Source organism: Argentina silus (assembly GCF_951799395.1).
Source record: "Argentina silus genome assembly, chromosome: 14".
NCBI classification, from domain to species: Eukaryota; Metazoa; Chordata; class Actinopteri; order Argentiniformes; family Argentinidae; genus Argentina; species Argentina silus.
Genome location: NC_139668.1, coordinates 16,542,630 through 16,563,755, shown reverse-complemented (window position 1 = coordinate 16,563,755; position 21,126 = coordinate 16,542,630). Strand labels below are relative to the sequence as shown.

General features: G+C 46.1%; 2 protein-coding genes across 7 annotated transcripts in view; one reads left to right on the top strand and one right to left on the bottom strand.

The window, feature by feature from the left end:
- kif13ba (kinesin family member 13Ba) overlaps window positions 1-5,190 on the top strand; it is a 43,855-nt gene extending 38,665 nt beyond the window's left edge. For all 4 annotated transcript variants that reach the window (XM_083685264.1, XM_083685261.1, XM_083685262.1 and 1 more), the window contains exon 40: window positions 73-5,190. In XM_083685264.1, the coding sequence (XP_083541390.1) occupies window positions 73-335 (263 nt within the window). In that variant the 3' untranslated portion in view covers window positions 336-5,190. The remainder of the gene's footprint in view (window positions 1-72) is intronic.
- Window positions 5,191-8,255: 3,065 nt separating this feature from the next.
- On the bottom strand, window positions 8,256-18,555 carry hmbox1a (homeobox containing 1a). 3 transcript variants are annotated; one of them, XM_083684621.1, is made up of 10 exons: window positions 18,359-18,555; window positions 14,218-14,745; window positions 13,310-13,395; window positions 13,022-13,132; window positions 10,251-10,407; window positions 9,859-9,941; window positions 9,652-9,747; window positions 9,462-9,553; window positions 9,058-9,141; window positions 8,256-8,675 (listed from the first exon to the last, which is right to left on the bottom strand). In XM_083684621.1, the coding sequence occupies exons 2-10, from the start codon at window positions 14,742-14,744 to the stop codon at window positions 8,328-8,330; spliced, it is 1,584 nt and encodes a 527-aa protein (XP_083540747.1). In that variant the 5' UTR covers window position 14,745; window positions 18,359-18,555; the 3' UTR covers window positions 8,256-8,327. The 3 variants fall into 3 exon arrangements, with proteins under 3 accessions (XP_083540747.1, XP_083540749.1, XP_083540748.1); XM_083684623.1 differs by having other exon boundaries at window positions 8,256-8,498; XM_083684622.1 differs by having other exon boundaries at window positions 9,462-9,550.
- Between the last annotated feature and the right edge of the window lie 2,571 nt (window positions 18,556-21,126).

Below are 21,126 nucleotides of genomic sequence, written 5' to 3'. Positions count from 1 at the left end.
CCCTCCCCTCTCCTGCTCCCTCTCCTCTCCTTCTCTCTGACCCCCTCCCCCCCCCTTTCTCCATCCCTCCAGGTAAAAACGACGGATCGGTAGGAGGTCGGCACTACTTCCACTGTAACCCTGGTTACGGGGTGTTGGTGCGTCCGAACAGGGTGTTCCGACAGGAGCGTTCCAAACGGAACACTGAAAACCGACGCAGCGGCGAGTTCTACAGCCCTGTCCCTGCCCCTGCCCCTGTCCCTGCCCCTGTCCCTGCCCCTGCCCCAGTGGTGCTTCGGGGAGAGTCGGCAGGGGCCACCAAGAGAGGGGAGAACCGCAAGTCCTGGAGCAGCTGAATGAGAGAAACAGGCTTCAGTGGGAGAGTGCCCCCCCCCCCTTTTTCCCCACACCCCTCTCCTGGGCGGGATAGACTACAAATCCCACACCCTCTTTGTCTAGGCCCTTTGCCCTCCTCATAGCTATGCAATACTCCTGCATCCAATTGAAACGTGTCCCTGTCCCATACCCACCCTCCCTAGGCCCATGTTACTCCCCATGTTACTACAGTACCCATGCAGGGAGCAGTGCTGGACCCCCCCTGGTTCATGGATTGGACAGAGCACCTGAAGAGTTGACTGGACTGACACGAGTCCATCTGTGCTGCTGCTGTCTGTATGACGTGACTCACAGGGGTATAAGGCGACCGGCACTTGGTTTGACATCACTACAAGTGCTTTTGTCTAACCTTTTAGAATCTTCCGAAAGAACAAGAGGGTGGTTCTTGGGGACTATCAAACTATCTTGACCACCCGCCTCCCCCCTCCCTTCTCAATGGAACTGTGTCTTTTAACTAATGCTATTATTGGTCCTTTTTGTGGACTCATTTCCCCCTTGTGAAGTCATTCATCTGAAATGACTCTTCCGGAATGTGCCTTTATATTTCTTAGTGATTTTTTTTTTTTTTTTTTTTAAATGCATCCTGTCACCCTTGGTTTGATGAGAATGCCTTGTGTAAGTGTGAGGTGATCTCAGGGACTGCAGAGTGTCGGTGGATGTGCCTGTGAGAGGATTGGTGTGCGTACGTGCGTCTGAGATGGGTAGGGTGGCCCTTAGTCAAAGGCTTCCCATAGCAACGTTGTACAGTATGGGAGAAGACAAATATCTGTGTGTATACTGTATGTGTGTATGCCAGGTGTGTGTGTGTGTGTGTACACAAGACTGCCTGCGTGCTTGTATGGGACTGATCTGAAAGATGAAGTCATCATGAAGGCACAGTTGCTACAACAGTAAACTCTGTTGGTTTGAATGTTTTGGGAGCAGGTTGATGAGTCATTGTGTTAAGGATGGGGCGGCAAGATATTGCACACGAGAGATGTGTCCCTCCCTGTGTTGGGTTAGGGTTAGTCCATCAGGCTGCAGAGGGAGACTGGCCGAGCGGTGTATACAGAGGAAGGAGAATTGGTATCGTGTGCTGGGTTGTTGATGTGGATGTGTGACATGTGTAGCGGAAGTGAGATGGAAGTCAGGCTTCAGGCCTACAGTACTTGCTGACTTAACGACAGAAACCTGGGAAGAAACCCTACCGTGTGACCGGTGTCGCACTCTGTTATTTCAGACTAAGATTTGGAGTCCCATTTAATTGTTTTGGTTTGATCACATTCCAGGTTACAAGTTGAAGCAATGTCTACTGTAAGAAGCTTTTTCCTTTTTGCGTACAAGGTGGCTGAACTCTCATTCCAGGAGATCTACAGTATGAAACAATGCTTCTGTTTCCTTTCCATTATGACTGTTGTGCTGTCTCACAGCGTGGGGCAGGGCAGGGCACGTGCCTGTGATGGTATGTGTAATGTGTTCTAACGCGCGTCGACTCAGCAAGCATTTAGCAGGGTCTCATCATTTAGCTATGAAGGATCTGAAAGACATGCTCTGTGATCCTAGTGTTTATCCCATTCCTTTTAGTCTTTATGATATGATTTAAGAGAGGTCTACATTTATTAATTTGCTATATATATATTTTAATGGTTGTACATACAGGTTTTTCATGTGAAATGGATGAAGCCTTTTACTGAATAATTATTGATTGCACAAATGGATTATATGAAAAATGTTGCTGCTATAGGCATTGTAAATTGATCAGATAATTGGTGTAGTCTTCTGCATTATGTTGTGGGAGTCGTGGTTGTGATCTTGATTTTATGGCCTTATAACAGTCCGTCTCCTAACATGAGAGCTGATGACGGAGAGGTGGATTACAATTTGGGAGATTTGGGTAATTGGCTGTTGTTTATTTATTGTCATTGTGGCCTTGAAGTGTTTTTACTTTGTCGTTCTGACCCGTTAGTTCTCTGTTTGGTGGTTGTTTTGAATTTTGTTACCGTGGTCAAGTTGGTGTCCAGTCTGTACCTAGCTATCATAATGGATGGAAGGGAGATAGGTTTTCCTGTTCAGAGGTGTGTGTGTGTGTGTGTGTGTGTGTGTGTGTGTGTGTGTGTGTGTGTGTGTGAGAGGTATTTTTTGAAGGATTTGACCCTGGTCTTGTCGTCTCCACGCATCTTTGCACAGAGACTGAAAAGTGTTTGAGATCACTTCAGACTTTATTATTAAAAATTCTCTTTTTTTCTTTTTTCTGTGCATCACTCTTTTGACCCTCTCTGTTTCATATCACTAAGTCAAACCATACGCACAAGTAGCTCTAATTCAAACCTGTCATCATATAGTAGCCTTCAATGATTCAAGTCGAACTCTCTGACTGTATGTACTCAGTATACGTTGATAGCTGGTGCAGTCTTTAACTTTTGATTCTGAATTCAATAACAGGTCTGTTTGTTCACAGACACCCGGTCAGAGGAGGCACTCCTCCTGACTGAACTCATATAATCAATGTGGACATAGTCAGGCTGAAGACCCATTGATGGCAAGTACAGGTATCCATCCGTACCATAGATGAAGATCAGGGGAGCTAGTAGCTAGGAGTAGTGGCTGTCGTGGCTGGATGTCTGTGAACAAGCAGTGTGTTGTGTCAGGGTTGGAGGTAGAAGTTACCAATACCACCGACTCTAGGATCGGATTACCCTAACCTTAATCCTAACCTTAACCATTAGAGGAGTTAATCTGGCGTTATCTGTCCCTGTGTCAGTAGTTCAAGGCAGCTTCTGGCTACTACTCCTTTAGATACAGTCGCCGCTGCGTCACTCCCGAAAGACTCACCCCCCCCCCCCCCCCCCCCCCCCCCGAGGGACACAGCAGAACCCATCTGTCATACGAGTCCCCTTCAGCTTACCAGATCATTGGATTGCCTCCAGTCATCAGGCTATTCTCTCCGGCCCCTTGTGACGATGATTCGGAACGAGGTCAAATCGTAGGTCTGGGTATTTTCATTTGCTGCCAGTTACAAAGTGCAACAGAATACAATTCCTAGCAACAATTACATTGGCTAGAAAAATCGCACCTTCAAAACCGGTCAGTTTCAATGCAAGCCAATGGGAGATCAGGGTTTCTGAGGGGGGTGCGGTCGTGACGTTTCAACAGAGTACCCGGATGTACCAACTGTATCTAAGTCAGTGCCTGGTATCGCCTACCCCAAACCTTCTGCCAGACTACAACAACACTACTACTCTCTGTGGACCAAGGACCGTTCTAAACCGCCACAGCTTCTCAACACTGCAGCGTACACTCTCTGACACTCACAGCGGGTCGTGTGTGTTGAACTGCCGTGTCTATCTGTAGCCGTACACAACAGATGAAGTCCTACGAAGTGTACAAGACCAGGACACTCATTTGGGTTTTCAGCGGGAGGCTGTATTCTGTGGCGTCGTGTGTCCGCTACGAGTGTACCGTACCTCAAAGCTGCGTAACACCAACAAGTGGGGAAGTGACCTCACTGCAGCCTCGTTGTCATGTCTGCGGTGTAGAGATCCCCCCCCCCCCCTCTGTCCCTCATTTCCATGGTCGCCGTGGACTTTGTGATGTCATCATAAATGGTCGTGATGGCTCAGAACCACATCTGTATTATAATGACTTTGACCCTCACTCACAGTAAATATGATCAATATCCATCTATACTGTATAATAATCGTTCCACGGAAGACGTGTTCTGTTTTTAAAAGAATATGTTTCATCAAGTGCTACTGTGTGCGTAAAAAACACCTATATATATAAGGCCCAAGGACACAGATGCAACAGACTGTCAAGGAAAACTATTTTGAAGAGTACACCTGTTTTGTTTATACCATTTGTCTGATATGCATTTCCTGTGTCTGTTTCTATGGCAACCCTGGTCCAGAGGTCAGAGCAATATGACACCTGCCTTAACGTGGCCTTCAGTCTGTTAGCGGTCACTAACCCTAGCTGTCCCAGTTACTGTGTTGGTGCTGAGAACCGACAAAAGAACCCTCCATCGTACCAGACCTATAGCAATACCTGGGTATGTCTCTGCCTCACACTACAACACTGTGCTCCCCTGCCTTGCCATCGCAAGCGCTGGGTCAGATACACTGCCACTGCACAAGGACACTTGGGCTTATGGGGGAAGTGGGAGCTGGTGTGAAGGTTGATGGTGATGAGAAGGCTACAGGATGCATGTGGGAGGAGGGTGACGTACGTGGGAGCACCTCTCTCCTGCCTCCTGACTCCCCTCTGTCATGGAGGCCTGAGTTCTGTCATCACTCACCCAGTTTCCTCTCTCTCTGGCAGTGGTCCCGTGTCCCTTTGGTGTTAAATGTCTGAGAGGAGAGGGCTGGATAGGTTTTAAGCAATTTACCAAACGGGTCGGAGGCCAGGCCACATCTGTCCCTCCCACTGGTAGGACCGCCCTGAGACCAGCTCTGGTTGTGCCTCGTCCTGGAGTCTTGAGTTATCAATATAATTATTATTATTATTATCATGATTATTATTAATAATAATCTTCGTCAATCATTTCTGTATGTGTTGATTCAGTGCTGCAGGTTGTTGTGAAGTGTTTTGGGAGTATGTGTGAATGTTTAGGTGTGGTTATGGATGTATGTATGTATGGATGTATGTATATACAGTATGCGCATACAAGACTTTAAATCTGAGCACATGTTTGGGTTTGATTAATTTAATTGTTGTGTGTAATTCTATGCTGAAATCCAAAGAATAATCATGTATTATAATGCATTTATAATTTCTTTTTTATCATCTGGACAATAATCTCCCTGTAAAGGAAAAAAATAAAAACTTAATTGATTTACAGATGGATTTATACAAGTCACTACTTGGATAAGACTACAAAGTCAGTGATACAGGGATAAACGTGTGTCCAAATTCAGACACATTGTGAGGCCATGGATGTATGTACAGAGGGTATGGAACGGACGTCACAATAACAGTCAGACATCTTTTTCGATCATTCTTTATTCTCTAATAAGTACAATACTAAAATAAACCGATAAAAAAAAGTTTTTCAAACAAATGTAACAAAAGCATATAGTTTTCTACATATTATTACAGAACAGTCTACTGTCCAAAAAAGGCACTAAATTCTGAAATAGGAGATAGCATGACCTGTTTTACTTTTTCAAATTGATACAACAGTGATTTATTAACTTATTTGATATTTATTCTTATTATATTCTGTATATTTCATGTATTCACATATATTGACAAGGACAGGCAATAGCTGTTCCCTCAGGGTTCCTAAGGCAACGCCCCTCCCCCACAGTAATAAGAAGTTAGAAGACATTGCCGAGGAATTAATTACCGACGATTTGAGTCTTCAGTAAATAATATGCACCATCTTGGTGTATGCAAACAGCCGTCTGCTCACTACCTGCTAGGCATGGCACACCTAAGGTGGGGATAACTATAAAACCTCACCACCTGTTTGTTTTCTGAAAATCAATTCAGAGACGTGATTGATTATGTATTAATTCAACATTTTTTCAGCGATCACCTGTCCTTTTTCATTCCAGTCCCTTCTCTACCTCAGTGGCTGAGCGCAGAGACAGACTGACTTCAGAGAACCAAAGGAAGAGGCATTGCCTTTGAGGGATAGGAGTATGATAGGGCAATACAAACACACAAGGCAGATAGTGAAATATTTTAAAATGGAAAACAAACAACACAGAAAAAATACATTCTGTAAAATACAGACATTAAAATCAAAGTAATCTCAGGAGAAGATACAGAAGCATTTAATGAATCAAGCCATTCATCTCATATTATACATTTCTGCTTGGCAGAATATAACAAGGGAAAACAATAAAATCGTTGTTATTTTTTTGCCTCTGATCTTAGAATTGTCTCTATTTTTCATCTGGTAAGATACATATTTGATACAGGACAAAGCACTAACCAGCTAGCAGAGCTTTAGGGTCTCACGAGCTCTGAAGCAGCAGAACAGTTCAGCTTGGCTGTCAATCAATAGATACTGTAGGACATTAAAGGGAAGGTTAACTCCAAAATTAAGGTTCGTCAGACGTAGAACCCCTCCAAAGTGGTGTAACAATATGCTCATTTTAGCTGGTGGAGGACAAATCGGCAAGCGTCACTCCCACTTGCATGAGAATGACTGGCCCACTCTTCACTTGTGTAGTATAAAAAATGTCTGACGGACTTAGTTTTTGGAGTGAAGTGTCCCTTTAAGGTTAGAAAAAACAGGGTTATTCATATAACTTATTCCACATTAAAAGCAGCAATTTGAGGGGAACTAGCTTGTAGGCTAGGGGAGGCAGGGATGAGGCGTTATTTGTACCAAAAAACCCCTGACCCCTAACCTTTTGAACCCGTGTCAGCCAGCAAATCAGTCTCTTCCACCTATTGCCTACACAGTCTCTCAGAATGACCAATAAGCTGAGAGGAGGGAACTGAAGCACCATGACAGCTACTCCCCTAAAGTGACATCTTTTGAAAAGAAAGTACAATCGTAGATAAAAGCTTGTGGCGTATAAAGCTGATAGAAATTATAGAAAAAGGATGCACTTGCACTCTTGTTTGCAATACTCCCAGTCCTAAGAATAGGAGACACTTCATGTACCCTTGATTGGCAATTGAAGTTATTTCTACTCCCCTCAGCTTCATGATTATCACGTTTCAGTCAGTTGCCATCAATCAAGTTTAAAAGTTCAAAAGAAAGGCTTTGGGTACAGCTTGAAAATGCTTAAAACTACCCCGACAACCACGTAAGGCCCCTCTCACTATCGTGATTGTCCATCTCTCTCCCCTCCCCTCCCCCCCCCCCTCCCTCCCTCTCTCTCTCGTATACTAAGGTGATTTCCTCTACATTATAACATATTTAAGGTTTCAACTACTTTATAATGATCATCTTTGATGAGCAATACAATATATGTCCAATTAGGTCTCAGACATATCAAGCTTAAGTAGAATATATGGAATATATATTATATTCAAGGGAATATGATTCTCTTCAGTAAAAGCTTGTAAAAAAAAAAAAGAAATAACCCTCTCCCTCACCACTCCTCTCGTTCTCCATACTGCTACTTTGTTGGGAGGAGGAGAGAGGACTGAAATAAAATTGAAAGAAGGAGGAGGAGGAGGAGGAGGAGGGGGGGGGGGTATTGAGGAGTGTGTCGTTTACACTGGGCAGGGATCCTCCGTCCTCATGGGGAGGTGGGCAGGGATCCTCTGTCCTCATGGGGAGGTGTGCAGGGTTTCATACAGTATAAACCATCTACTCTCCTACTTAAACTCACAGACAATAGCATATATGACTGACTCACAGACACAAGACCTGCAGGACAGACATCCCTAGGCCTCTGGAACAGTCTTAAGAGGGGTGGAGGTAGGGGATGGAGGTAGGGGGTGGAGGTAAAGGTAAAGGTGGAGGTAGGGGATGGAGGTAAAGGTGGAGGGTGGAGGTAAAGGTGGAGGCAGGTAATACTAGGTTTGACAGTCTCTAGCTTATGCATTTCTTTTGGTCATGATTTAACATTCCAACAAACTTGACTACTTGCTTACAAACGAGGAGAGTGGACAGAGAGTGGCAACCTCAACACACACACACACACCCCTGCGTAAGTAATGGGACAGTGAAACATTTGTTTCTTCTTTTGGGTCATTTTTTAAATGGTGAAACTTATGTACACAAATACCATAAGCTGGATATCTATACTTTAAGCTCATAGCAATTGTTTGATTCCAAATCCAAACATTTAGAGTATAAAGAAGAGCCAAAAGAAGGAAAATGTTTCACTGTCCCATTACTTACGCAGGGCACTGTATATATATATATATATATATATATATATATATATATATATATATATATACACACACACACACACACACCTTTGCCTCTCATCCCTCTCTGCTTCCTCTCCCCATCATCATCCCTCCCTCCTTCCCTCCCTCATCCTCAGTCTTTCTCATAATCAGTCGTCATCCAGCACCTCTGTCTTGATGTCACTTCCTGTCCCACCCCCAGCCACTACCCCTCCCTGCGTGGCCAGGGCCAGGATACTGTGATTGACAGCTGCCATCTCCACAGCCAAGGTGATGGGATCCTGGTGTTCCGTGATCACGCTGTGATTCGTGGACTCGTCCTGGAGGGAGGGGGAGGGGGGAGACCAGGACACACCCGTCAGTCTGGAACCTTCCGCCTGCTGCCCCGCCCCCGAGACAGAGGACCGGCCTATCAGAGAGCTGCCCCTCTGTCCTGCGGCGCCCCCCCTGCCCATGCCAGGCCATGCCGCCAACCAGCTGGGCAGCAGGGTGGGCACCTATAACCGCAAGAGTGGGAGGGGTGGAGTTTAGTTCACATTTACAGACACATCTCAATAGTCCAAAGTGACTCTCTCTCCTTGTCTCCTTTCCTTCATCTGCCCTAGGCCTCAGAGGACTGGTCAGGTAAAGGCAGGTTCCCTGTCAACATTGACCGTATGGGCTTTCACATCAGAGCAGTTAAAGGAGAGGACAAATGTAGAGAGAACACTGCTTTAGACTATTGAGACGCACCCTGGGACTGTTTGGTGGGCTATCTTTTCAAGTAAGACATAAAAGGCAGATCACTTTTTAAGACCTTGTGGTCGTCTGTGATGTTAGGACAGAGTACAATAGAATAGAAAATCTTGGGTGGGGGTTGGTGGGTGGGTGTGTGTGTACCTGTGTGGGTGAGGACAGGTCTAGTCGGCTGAAGCCAAAGGGTCTGGTCGCTGCTCTCTTCTCAAACGTAGACACCTCACAACCCTGCAAGACAACAGGGACATGGGTTAGAAGAACCATACAAACAGAAAGAGGAGAGTCATTGCACATAATATAGTTATAAATTCCACAGGATTGTTCCACAGTGCACCTGATACAGTGGTACACAAGAATTTGTCATTTGATGATGTGGCCTTCCAAATTGTACAGGCGTTGAATTAGCAGCTGTACTTTTCATTCAAATGTTGTGATTAAAATCACCCTTATAAACATACAGTGGTCTTGGCTCTCAAACACAACTTAATCCGGAGGAGATTGGACCATTTCGTTTCTTTAGGGGTGTGTTCTCCCAAATGGTTGGTTACCTGGTCGGGGAACTCGTTTCCGTCAATGTCATCACTGTTGGAGTGGCCTCCTGGACTCTGCACGTCGATCCCATGGCTCTCCAGGATTGCTGCTTCTTCGAAAAACAGAGACCTCGCCATAACATATCTAAGCTCTTCACGCGCACACACACACACACACACACACCCCCCAAGGGGTCGCAAACGTTACCTATGTTGGCACGTCTCTTGATCTCCTTCCGGCGGTTGGCGAACCAGTTGTAGACCTTAAGAGACGTCACTCTCTCCAGATCAGACAGCTTCTTCCCTACACACAGACACACACACACACACACACACACACCACAGTCAGTCAGTCAAATGTCCCATTAATCAGCTGTACCCAAGCTGTTACTTCCCCTCTCCCGCTCTGCTTCACCTGGCTTCTGTATGACAGCGTTGCAGGCGTTGGCAATCTCCTCTCTTTTGGCCTCATCAGGGTACTGGTTCTCATTGAAGTAGCTGCCAACATAAACGCACATAAACATATCATCGTTCATCAGACAGCCCTCTCTGACAGGATCACTGTGGTCATGACAACGGGTGTTTTGGAGGTGAGAGTGTGTCTGTGTTCCTCCACCATCTGTCTTCTCGGCACTAAACCTCTGTGCCCTCCACTTATCCTCTCGTCCCTGTTTTCCAATCTCACACAGATCTCAACCCAGTTTCACTCTGTAGAGGTGCAATAGTTCTCTCTCTCTCCCTCTCTTTCTCCTTCTCTCCTTCTCCCTTTCTCCTTCTCTCTCTTTCTCTCTCTCTCCCCCTCCTCACCTCTCCATCACAGCAAGACATTCTTTCCTCCAGGTGAATCGGCTCCCCCGTCGCAGACGGAAGCTTCCGGGGGTGGAACTAATGGGGGGTGGAGTCTGATGCCACTCAACCACGTCCTCCAGAGCCATTGGGGCAGGCCGCATGGTCAGAGTTGCACCTGGGAACACAACCATGACGCAACCGTGATTTAACCATAGGAGGACCGTGTAGGAGAATAATGACAACTACATGCAAAACATTGCAAACTTAAAGGGATTGTTAAATATTTTATAACTTCTAGGTCAGATGGTTCCTTACCTTGAAAGTAGAGAACCTGTAATCCATGTTTCAGACTGCTTTCAATAGCCACGACTAGCTTCAGATAACTTTAGCCATCGCTAACAACCTCAATGGGAGTGATTGGGGAACACTTCCAACCAAGTCAGAGACAGGTTTTTTTGGGGTTTTTTCATTTTAGGGTGATTTGGCCACAAATGTTGAACTTTGTTTTGGTTCCTCAATCACATTGTTGTTTTGTTAGAGTTAGCTGAAGTTGTTAATGGCTATTTAAACAACTCTGAACCATGGATTCCAGTTTCTCCTCGCCCGTGGACTACTTTCAAGGTAAGGAACCATCTCACCTGACTAGAAGTTGTCAAATATTGAACGATCCCTTAAACTCAAAAATATACACCCATGCGCAAACAGACCCCTCCCCCTCAGCACCTTCAAATGCCAGTCCATACCGCTAGAAAGTATGGACAGAAAAGTGTTAATGTTTTATCTGGCCCTGTTGCATTTCCATCAAACCTCAGCAACCGGGGGCGCTTAGCGGCGTAGCACACTAATGCGCTTACCACGTAATCGCAAGGTTCCTGGTTTGATTCCGACCCTCGACCTATCTTGCATGTCATCCCTCCTCTCTCTCACCCATCCTTCCTGCCAATCTCTACTGTCTCTATCCCAATAAATCAGAAATGCCCAAAAAACATATAAAAAAAAAATTATAAAAAATCTCAGCAACCAAAAACAATAAAGCACCGACATGTTTTGTTCTGTATGTTGCTACGGTGGCTGAGAGGGACACACAACCCTTCCATTCGATGTGTCAATCATATTGAGTTGGTGGTGGCGGCTAACATGGCCTAAAAGAACATCAGATCAGGGACAGTATTTCAAAGCAGCAAGGTGACCCCCCCCCCCCACCCCCACCCCCACCTCTCTCTCTCTTCAGCCTTATTAAAAGGTGTGGTAACTATGTGTCTCAAGCAGAGCAGTAGTGTTTCTGGCCTCATGCCACAGTTGAAGAGCACTAACATAATGAACAATGACTGCTGATGGGACTGGGAGACACGCACAGACACACAGACACACACAGATGTAGGGAGAGGTGGTTTTGGTTCATAAGAAGACGCTACACATGATCAACCATCCATGAATGTTTTCTTCATCTGCAGGGGGGTCGATCTCACGGCTTCACGCATCCGCTAGGCACCCCACTGCCACGTTGGCCTGAACGCGTCCCCCAGGAATAGACTCTAAGTGCAGCAGCCCGACTGTATAATACATGATTTATACCAATCAAAATAACTCAATCATCTTTAAGTACTCGTCATGCAGACACCACGATCAGGGGTGTAAAGCTGTGGTTCTTGAGGGCTGGTTGCTGGTCTGCTGCCGGTTCATGTTTTTGTTCTGGTCTGTTAACCAGACTGACTTGAATTAGGGCCACCAGGTGAGCAAACATCCTGGTCAATTAGAATTAGTCTATCAATGAACAACCAGCATCTTCACCTGAACAGGAGACCCCCCCCCAAGGTCTAGAGTTCAATACTTACCCCACCCCCGCCCCACCACCACCACCACCCCAAAGGCCCTCAGTGTGAACTCCACCGGTGCAGTGACATACACAGTCCACCAGGGTGCGCTAGCCCTCGCCTCCACACAGACAGAGGAGAATTAAGCCGTCACTTGTTTCACAACTTGTTTTTTATTAAAAAAAAAATCCTTTCACCATGGCAACATACAGTCAGACACCGGTATTCTTAAGGCCTATGCATAGTAGATATATCAGACACCAGGATTTCCTAAAGCCACTGCATAACCTAAATCATGAATAGGGTTTTAAAGAGCACTTTTCTCCTAAGTGCTCTAAGCGCTTTACGTAGCATTACACACAACTGCTATGATGTCAGCCACCGGCTATGAATAGTAATATATTCACGGAACTGTGGCAGCTTATTGGCTGCTCGGCCCCCGGGGGGCGGAGTGTGGGGCGGAGATACAAGAAATGGCAGGGACGTACAGTACACTTTGACACGGAATGAGACATAACACACAATGGAGCAGGACAGGGAGTGGGGGGGGGGGTCTGAAACAGTTTGTGTGTGTGTGTGGGGGTACAGAAATGAATGTAACAGGTCAGTAGGGAAAGGGGATGGACGGGTCTAATACTGAAGAAATATCTAATATCTCAGAAACCGGGAGGGGGGGGGGGCTAATTCAATGGAGTGCAAGACTGCAGATAGAAAAATCACATAGAGCGGACACTATAGCTTATTCGACAGGGCAGAGAATCATGTGTGTGCCTCTATACAGTGTGTTTCTATCTGAGCATTTTGTCGGGATGGGACGCTTTACTGAATAAAAGCCTCGATTGGTCTGGGGCCTCTAGTAGTGGATGGAACGTGTGGAGCAACTAAACAGGGACTGGACAGACGGTAGGCTGGGGGAGCTGGGAGGGCTGAGGGGGTCTGCCAGGGGGTCGACATGGGACTGGGGGAGGGCATTACCGGGGGTGGTCTTCTCCAGCTGGTACCAGCGATAGAACGCCCGCTTCTTCTGTTCACTCAGATCCGAGCCCTGCTGCAGCAGCCAGTGAGAAATACGACTCTGACTGATACCTGGGGGGGGGGGGGGGGAGAAGAGGGAGAGGAGAGATGGGAAGGGACAGGAGAGGGGGGGGGGATGAGAGAAAGGGGGAAGAGAGAGGGAGTGAAGACGGAGAATCAAGTTGGCTGAAGTAGAAACAAACAGACTGTCGCCCAGCTTACTGAATGACCGCTCTGGGGCCCACTGACCTGTGACCTGGGCCACCACCGCCTGAGAGATGCGCCTGTTCCCCAGGAACGCTTTGATCTCCTCCTTTATTATGGCACTGTCCCTTCTGCAACCATATGGAGGGAGAGAGAGAGGGGGGGGGGGGAGAGAGAGAGAGAGAGAGAGAGAGAGAGAGAGAGGGGGAGAGGGGGGAGGGAGAGAGAGGGAGAGAGAGACAGATTGTGTGTGATTGGCTGCACTTTAATGTCAGGCAGAGAAGAGCGTGAATGTGAACAGACAGAGAGGGGAAGTCGAGAGCAGACTGCATTTTCTCTGTGTGACACGTCTGCTGAGCACTGAAGAAATAACACACACACACACACATATACACTCAATACACTGCCTTCTCATTTACATTTATATTGATTCCACTTAATGGGAAACGTGTCTGAAAATCACGCTCAGCACTGAACTGCCAAAAAATCCACTGCCATTTTTCCTCCCCTTCCATTTCATTTCATTTTCAGACACCATCAAATCAATAGCGCCCTTGTCACTGCTCACAGGGTGCAGACTACAGAAGATTAGAAGTAGGACATGTAGACCAATAGTATAACATTTCATTTTAACACAATGTGTGTGTGTGGGTGGGTGTGTGTGTGTGTGTGTGTGTGTGTGTGTGTGCGCGCAGTACAGGAGGACCGATTGATTGTGTGATATTGTGTGTGTGTGTGTGTATATGTCTGTGTGTGTGTGTGTGTGTGTGTGTATATGTCTGTGTGTGTGTGTATATGTGTATATGTCTGTGTGTGGGTTCAGGTGTGTATATCAGGTAAGAGTTGGGAACTCAAACACGTGACGATGTCACGTGTCGACTAGTTTCTTAAATGCCTAACGAGCGTGAGCCCCCAACCCAGACAGGTAGAGGTCCCCGGGACGTCCCCCTCACCTCATGAGTTCCTCCACCTTGTCATCGATGTCCAGGTCTTCCTCGCTGGGCTCGAACCCATAAACCTGCGACGACACGCCACCGCTGACAGAGCCAACGCTGACAGGAAACCGAGGCGGAGACAGCTTCCCGTTCGTCATAGCAATCAGCCCCTCGCCGACACGCCCATTCTGAGACGCTGCGGCAACGGCGACGGGGCCGGGGACTGCCGGTGGGGGCGGGGAGGCGTCGTAGTTGTCGGTCGGCGACGGCAACAGTCCGTTCGCCTGGAAACTGGTTTGCGTGGCGGTTGACGTCGTGGACGAGGAAGCGTTATTGGACGAGGAAGAGGAAGTGGCGTTGATGTTGGAGGAGGGCCCCGGGTGGGCGGGCCGGCGCCCGAACTTGTGTCCGTGCTGGCGGTCGAGGCGGTCGAGCGTGTCGAGGGCGTGGAGGATCTCTGGTTTGGTCATCCCCGTCCGCCGCAGGCGCTGTAGCAGGTCGATCTGCTCGATGGTGAAACGAGGCTCGTCTGTGTATTGAGACATCCTACAAACAGAGGGGGAGAGAGAGAGAGAGAGAGAGAGAGAGAGAGTTAGAGTGAGAGAGAAAGAGAAAGAGAAAGAGAAAGAGAGAGAGAGAGAGAGAGAGTGAGAGTGAGAGAGAAAGAGAGAGATGGAGGGGGGGGGGGGGTTACTCTTAGGTGTGGGCCAGTTCTGAAAAGTGACAACAGAAAGCAACAAAGAGAGGCAACAAATCTATCTATCTAACTTCTTGATTACAGTCAGACGTTGTCAGTCTCTTGCGCCAGGCATTGTGTCTTACAGGAAGGGAGCCTATGGGTCTGGTATGTGTTACTCTCTGCTGCTGATCCCCCTCTTATCAACCTCAGAGCTATCGATCCCTGTCATGACCCAACCTGGTGGAGGGGCGCATGCAATAGCTGTACATTTTGGTGATGCGATCCTCTGTGTGATTGGCCAAGACACGAAAGCTTTTGATACAGTAGACCATCAGATCTGGCTTTACCAGAAGTTACAGGCCCTTTACACAGGCACACACACACACACACACACACTTACAAGTACAGACTAGTTCTGAATACACAAAAATCCCTCCATGCACGCGCACACACATGCACACGCACACATACACATATACACACACACGCACACGCACACATACACATACACATACACATATACACACACACACATACCTTATCTCCTCATCAGAGGCATACTTTGAGAGGACTGCCTCAGCAGCTGCAGCCCAGATATGAAATGGATTATTCTGCCAGCCTTTAAGAAGGCTTTTAGAGAGAGTGGAGGGGGGAGGGGGGAGGGGGCATATGGATAGACTTCATGTGAAGGAGGGAGGACATAGAAATCGAGAGCAGACGGTATGTGTGTGAAAGAACACATGTGGGAGAGAGGGAGAGAGGGGAGAAAGACAGAGGAGAAATACTAGAGGAGAGAGAGGGGGGGGGGGGGGGGTTATGAAGGAGTGCGACTTGGGAAAAACGCCAAGAAAAATTTCCATCCTAAGCGGCCAACCTCCGTATTTTTGCTTTGAAGAGGACGAGGATGAGTCATAGCGTATAGGATATCAGAGAGGATATCAGCCCTCTATGCAACTGCATACACAAATAGTACACGTTGTACACATACATACCGACACTCGCAGCGAGCACAGAGACGTCACAATGATCGACAGCGCACACGCACGCACGCACGCACGCATGCATAAAACAGATTGTCTGATAGTGAGGGTGGGGCTGTGGATACAATATCCACAGAGTCTTGAACTCATGAGCTGAAAATGTGAAGACCTCCACACACACACACACAACACAGTATCAAAGAGACTTAGAAGCCAGAGGCCATGCACAGGCTGCAGCTAGAAATACATTCAGTGGATAATGTGGATGCATTAACAGCTCGTGATATTAACTCTGTACACATACATTCTTCAATAGAATGTCCTTATGGGGTCACATGCTCTGCGACATTCCAGATATGATTCCAAATCAGCTGTCCTTACAAGCTCTCTGGAATATGTAGCCTAGCTTTGAAGAGCCACATCCATCCTCTCTCTCTCTCTCTCTCTCTCTGATTGTAGGCTAGGCCTATATCATAAGGATGCAACGCACTGTCTTGAAATCGAAGGGTTAGGGTTAAATAGCCCTGCAGAATGGCAATACTACAAAGATGATTTTAGATAGATGAACTTAGGTGTTCAATGTGTTACAGACACAGTGCCACTGCTGACACTTGCTGTGAGATAAAAAAAAAAAACTAGTCAACAAATACAAACGTTCAACACCATTACCTTCACATAGTGTGAACGTCCATTGTCACACAGCTAACGAAGCATTCTTTATGGACCGTGTTCCTATAGTGTAGCAACACATGAGTGCCTGAGCAAGGCTGTCTAGAGTTTAAATCACAGGGCACCTGGGGGAACTGGGCGCTTTCAGCATAAATCAGTGCAACATTAACATGGGCTTCTCCATAAACGTTAATAACTTTAGCTGCAAGTGCAGTGCCATACAGTTTGTCTGGGGCAACCCCCTTGAGTCAGTGTGTTATTCAAACCCCGGGAGTCAGTGTGTTATTCAACCCCCTTGAGTCAGTGTGTTATTCAACCCCGGGAGTCAGTGTGTTATTCAAACCCCGGGAGTCAAGCTGCTGCACAGGTCTGTAAAACACGACCCTCCTGGGCCTACTTCCTGTTGCTGCAGAGCCTGGACAGGAGAGGTTTAATACTGCTGACTAGCACTGGTCAATTTTCTGTTTATGGATCTTTGCTTAGCAGAGAGAGGGGAGGGGAGGAGATGGAGAGAGAGAGAGAGAGAGAGAGAGAGAGTGGTACATCCACACAGCCATGACCCATGACCCTCACAGCTTTACAAGGTTTTCCCACATGAGTGTCCAGTGGTGTCAGATTCAACAACTCAGCAGAAAACAAACATCAACCCTCACACATAAACTGTGGATCCATCTCATTATAGGACAAGTGCAGGACAACAACATTTTTATAATGTCAACAATTTCAAGCCTGTAACTTAAGTTCAATGTCTTTATGGCCCCTGAAAATGTCAACCGGAATCAATGCATTTGGCCAGGAGCATCTATATGCTATACCTTTCATTTGAAGCTAGCTTCACAGCAAAAGGTGACATGTTTTCTTTCTGCCAAACAACTATTTTGGTTACCGTGTCCGGGGGGCAAGGTCCAAGACACTCTCTATGAGGATAAGAGGACAGTTCAGTGTCATTGTTGTGAGTCTTTTCTGTTGTGAGTACACTACCAACCCAACTTGTTGCAACACCCACAATCAATGGGGAACCTGTGTAATGATTTACAAAGGCAGGCGGAAAGGCATTGGCATGCTTCACTGGATTCTCCTGGTTCACCAATGACCGTTGACCAGTTGGAAAGGTAACCTACTACTTTACTTTCAGGGAAACTAAGCAACTAAGTCATATATACACGTCCTGTCTCAAGAGAGAGATGGACGAAGTGCCGTCTAGACTGGGTGGGCCGTCAACGTGGTGACTCGTGTGACGTCACCATCACAACAACCACAGTACGATCGAAACCAAATCTCTCGGTCAAAACAAATCGCCCCAACAAGTTCACCCAACTAACAGACCAAACAGTCCCACCGATCTACTATAGTCAGCCAAGAGCAAACAGCAGAGCTCACGCCCAGCGATTGGCGTTCACTGTCCAGTAGTGTTCTGAAGTTTTTTTTTTCGCAGTCTCTGCTTGATGGTGGTGACCCATGGTCATGATCCAGATGGGTATGCTAGCTATTATCACCCAGACAGAGGCTGATTTGGTTATGGTCTGTTACATTCTTGCCTGTTGTGTGTGCTGAAACTAGCAGACACTGTGGCAGTACTGTAATAACTGCATAGCTTAGCTAGCTACAGCCGTGTTACTTCCTGCATCGGACGGCTAGTTACATATTCAGAAAGTTTAGCTATGTGACATTAAGAATCATGTAATTAACTGAGGCGGGTATGCGCTAGCCTGCTTGACTTGCTGACTGTCTAGCATTTGGGACTACTGCCAATGAGTGCGGGCGGGCAAGCCTGCAGAAAAAACTAGCTATGCTCGAGCTAGCTAAGTAGCTTTAGCCTTGCAAGTCTTACCTTGATCTTACAATCTAGAGCCTCCGTCCACCACAGCATTTAACAAACGTTTTTTTTTTTGGTCCTCACTAGAAGTTCTCTCCTTAATTCCCGACACGAGACATACACTAGCAGGTTTTCACAATGCCAGGCTTCCTCCTCTCGCCTCCTAATTTGATTTCATTTCGTGGGGAGACTGATTTGCCTTTGTCTGACTGACAGTGGCCATATTGACATGAATGGCGAGCGCCGGAGCGCGATGAGGTTTCATGGGATTCGTAGTTTTGTAATTCTTATTCAAGGAACGTCGCTAAACATAGCGGTCTGGAATGCAGCCTTGTTTGATACAGTGGCTACAAGTACTTGTAGTGTATTAGCTGAGTTTGCGGCGCCCCCTTGTGTACATTATGACTAGTCGGCTTGTCTCAAGGCACCACAGCAGCACCAAGACCAAAGACAAATGGCGTGTGTGTGTGTGTGTGTGTGTGTGTGTGTGTCTGTTTTAAATCAGTCTCACCCTATCATTGTGGCGACAGAGGGACGTTGTGGGTGGTATTATGTAGGGGATTAGAGTCTTTGGGCCGTGACAAGAATCACACAACACCCCCATCTTGTTTACATACCCTCAAAGTAAATGTCAAAATTCTGCCACTCCAGCCGTGTGCTTAAAATGCTCTGAGCCTGAGAGAACCTGACCACAACACGAAGCAGAGGAGGAGGAGGAGGCCTACACAGTTGGGAACACAGTTTCTGGCAAATTACCGATTGAAAACATATAATTAACTGAATATTACAATTCAAATTATGTTTTTTTGTGCAATAACTCACTAACTGTGCTTCCCCACCACCTGTGTCAAGAAAATGAGTGTTACCCTCATGGTTTCGACACATGGGGAGAGAGAGAGAGAGAGAGAGAGAGAGAGAGAGAGAGAGAGAGAGAGAGAGAGAGAGAGAGAGAGAGAGTGTGTGTGTGTGTGTGTATCTCACAGATGTTATTTTTCTAAAGTGTAGGAAAGGAGGGAAATGAATGTCCAGTATAAATTCAACAGCTGCATACAAACATGCAGCAGTCAGTCGTGTGCGTGCAGGGTATCATTTAATCATATTCCTAAAGGTACAACTCATCAAAATAACAATGCATCAGGTAAGCATTCCCTCTATATTTTCATCATCAGGAACATTCCAGAGGGAGAAAAAAAATGTGCTTTCTTTCATTTACATGTCATGGATTTATTTAGGGTTTTCAGGGATATGTTTTTGATGTGTTTGTAATATTGTCAGTGACCGCTCTATGGCTTGAATCATACCATTGTACAAAGCATCCTACAGAACCTACAGTATGATCTCCATAGCAACCTACAGAATTGTCTTTCACGCATCCTGAAATGTGTATCCACCAGCGGCTGTTGGCAAACAACACGGGGCTCAATTGTTTGAAGATTGTGGGAAACAGTTAATCCCACAGCTTGAATTTAGTAAAAAATTATATATAATTAAAGCTATTAATCCGTGTCTACTAAAAAAGGATAAGCTGTATGAGAGTAAATGAAGACTGTGTTTTGATGTTTTTGTGTACCTCCTGTAAAGTGCCAAATCATAAATAATTAACATGTTGTATAATATCACACAGTGACAGATGATACAAACGCATTTCCCAGAGGCTACAATTGTACCAGAGAATAGTCTTACATATTCTGCTGCTTAACTGTGTACTATCTAATACTCTTTGATGTCATAATGATTGCACCATTGCATCAGTAAAGAAAACAGCCAACCAATTCAAATATATTTCTTTATCTTAATATCACTTTTATACAGTTGCTTTCATTCTTATAAAATCTTATGTTCAGCTCTGTTCAGATCATCTCAACCACTATTACCTGATGACTAGCGTCATTTCGACTAACACAAGGACTTTGATAGGGAGGGAGGGAGATGGGAAGACAAGATTATACATGTTTCCATATTTGTACAACAGGGTTCCATTCACTCTCTCTACCAGTGTCACTGAGGCTTCTACGTGTTGCCTGAGTCCTGGTTTGACGTGAAAAAAATACAAATGAAAGTGCCTCAAGGGATCGGAGAGAAACGGGAAAAAAATATGTTTTGATGTCCTGCATCATCCATAATTCAGGTCTGTAGTGACTCCTCCATGTCCCTACTTGTGGCCCTGACCATTCACACACATTGGCCTCCCTCCTCACACCTGGTCCCCAGCCCACACACAACACTGCAGCTGATAAACAATTCAGAGCAACAGGTACAGAAAGCTTCACCTTCAAAAGACAGTGCTGCTGTTGAATAATGATTGCCATCGGAGGAGAGAGGAACAGCCTTGAGACAAAAGCACATGATTATAAATTCACTTCATACGCTTGCATATGACGGACTACTTGAACTCTAATGGAAGGCATGCTGGGTAGGTTTTAATCAGAATTTAGTGAGAATAGGTGTGTGTTAATAGCACCCTGTTTCTCTCCAACAGTGTCCTTTGCAGTTAGCCTCTCCTTATTCTTCTTTCTTACATCAGACGTAAACTAGCACACAAAGACGAATTAAAGATGTATCAGTATCTCTCCATACTTACTTAAAGGAGAAGAGGGTACGTTTGTTGCATATCTGCCACCGCGGTAAAATTCTGTTTGAAATTCCAAACAACAACATCCTCCCTAATAATAATATAATAAAAACCCCGAAATGGAATTTCAGTGTCGGTCATTAGCTGTTGTGTTTCTGCATGCCCATAGAAGAGGCAGCCACCAGAGACAGAAAGGCAAATATTGCCTAGA

What these genes read in the sequence shown, in the direction of transcription:
- hmbox1a (XM_083684621.1), bottom strand. Translation starts at nt 14,744, where the DNA reads ATGTCTCAATACACAGACGAGCCTCGTTTCACCATCGAGCAGATCGAC. An exon ending in GCTGGAGAAGACCACCCCCG is followed by an intron (nt 10,408 to 13,021) that starts GTAATGCCCTCC and finishes TTGTGTTCCCAG; the next exon opens with GTGCAACTCTGACCATGCGG. An exon ending in CAAGAGACGTGCCAACATAG is followed by an intron (nt 9,554 to 9,651) that starts GTAACGTTTGCG and finishes TTTTCGAAGAAG; the next exon opens with CAGCAATCCTGGAGAGCCAT.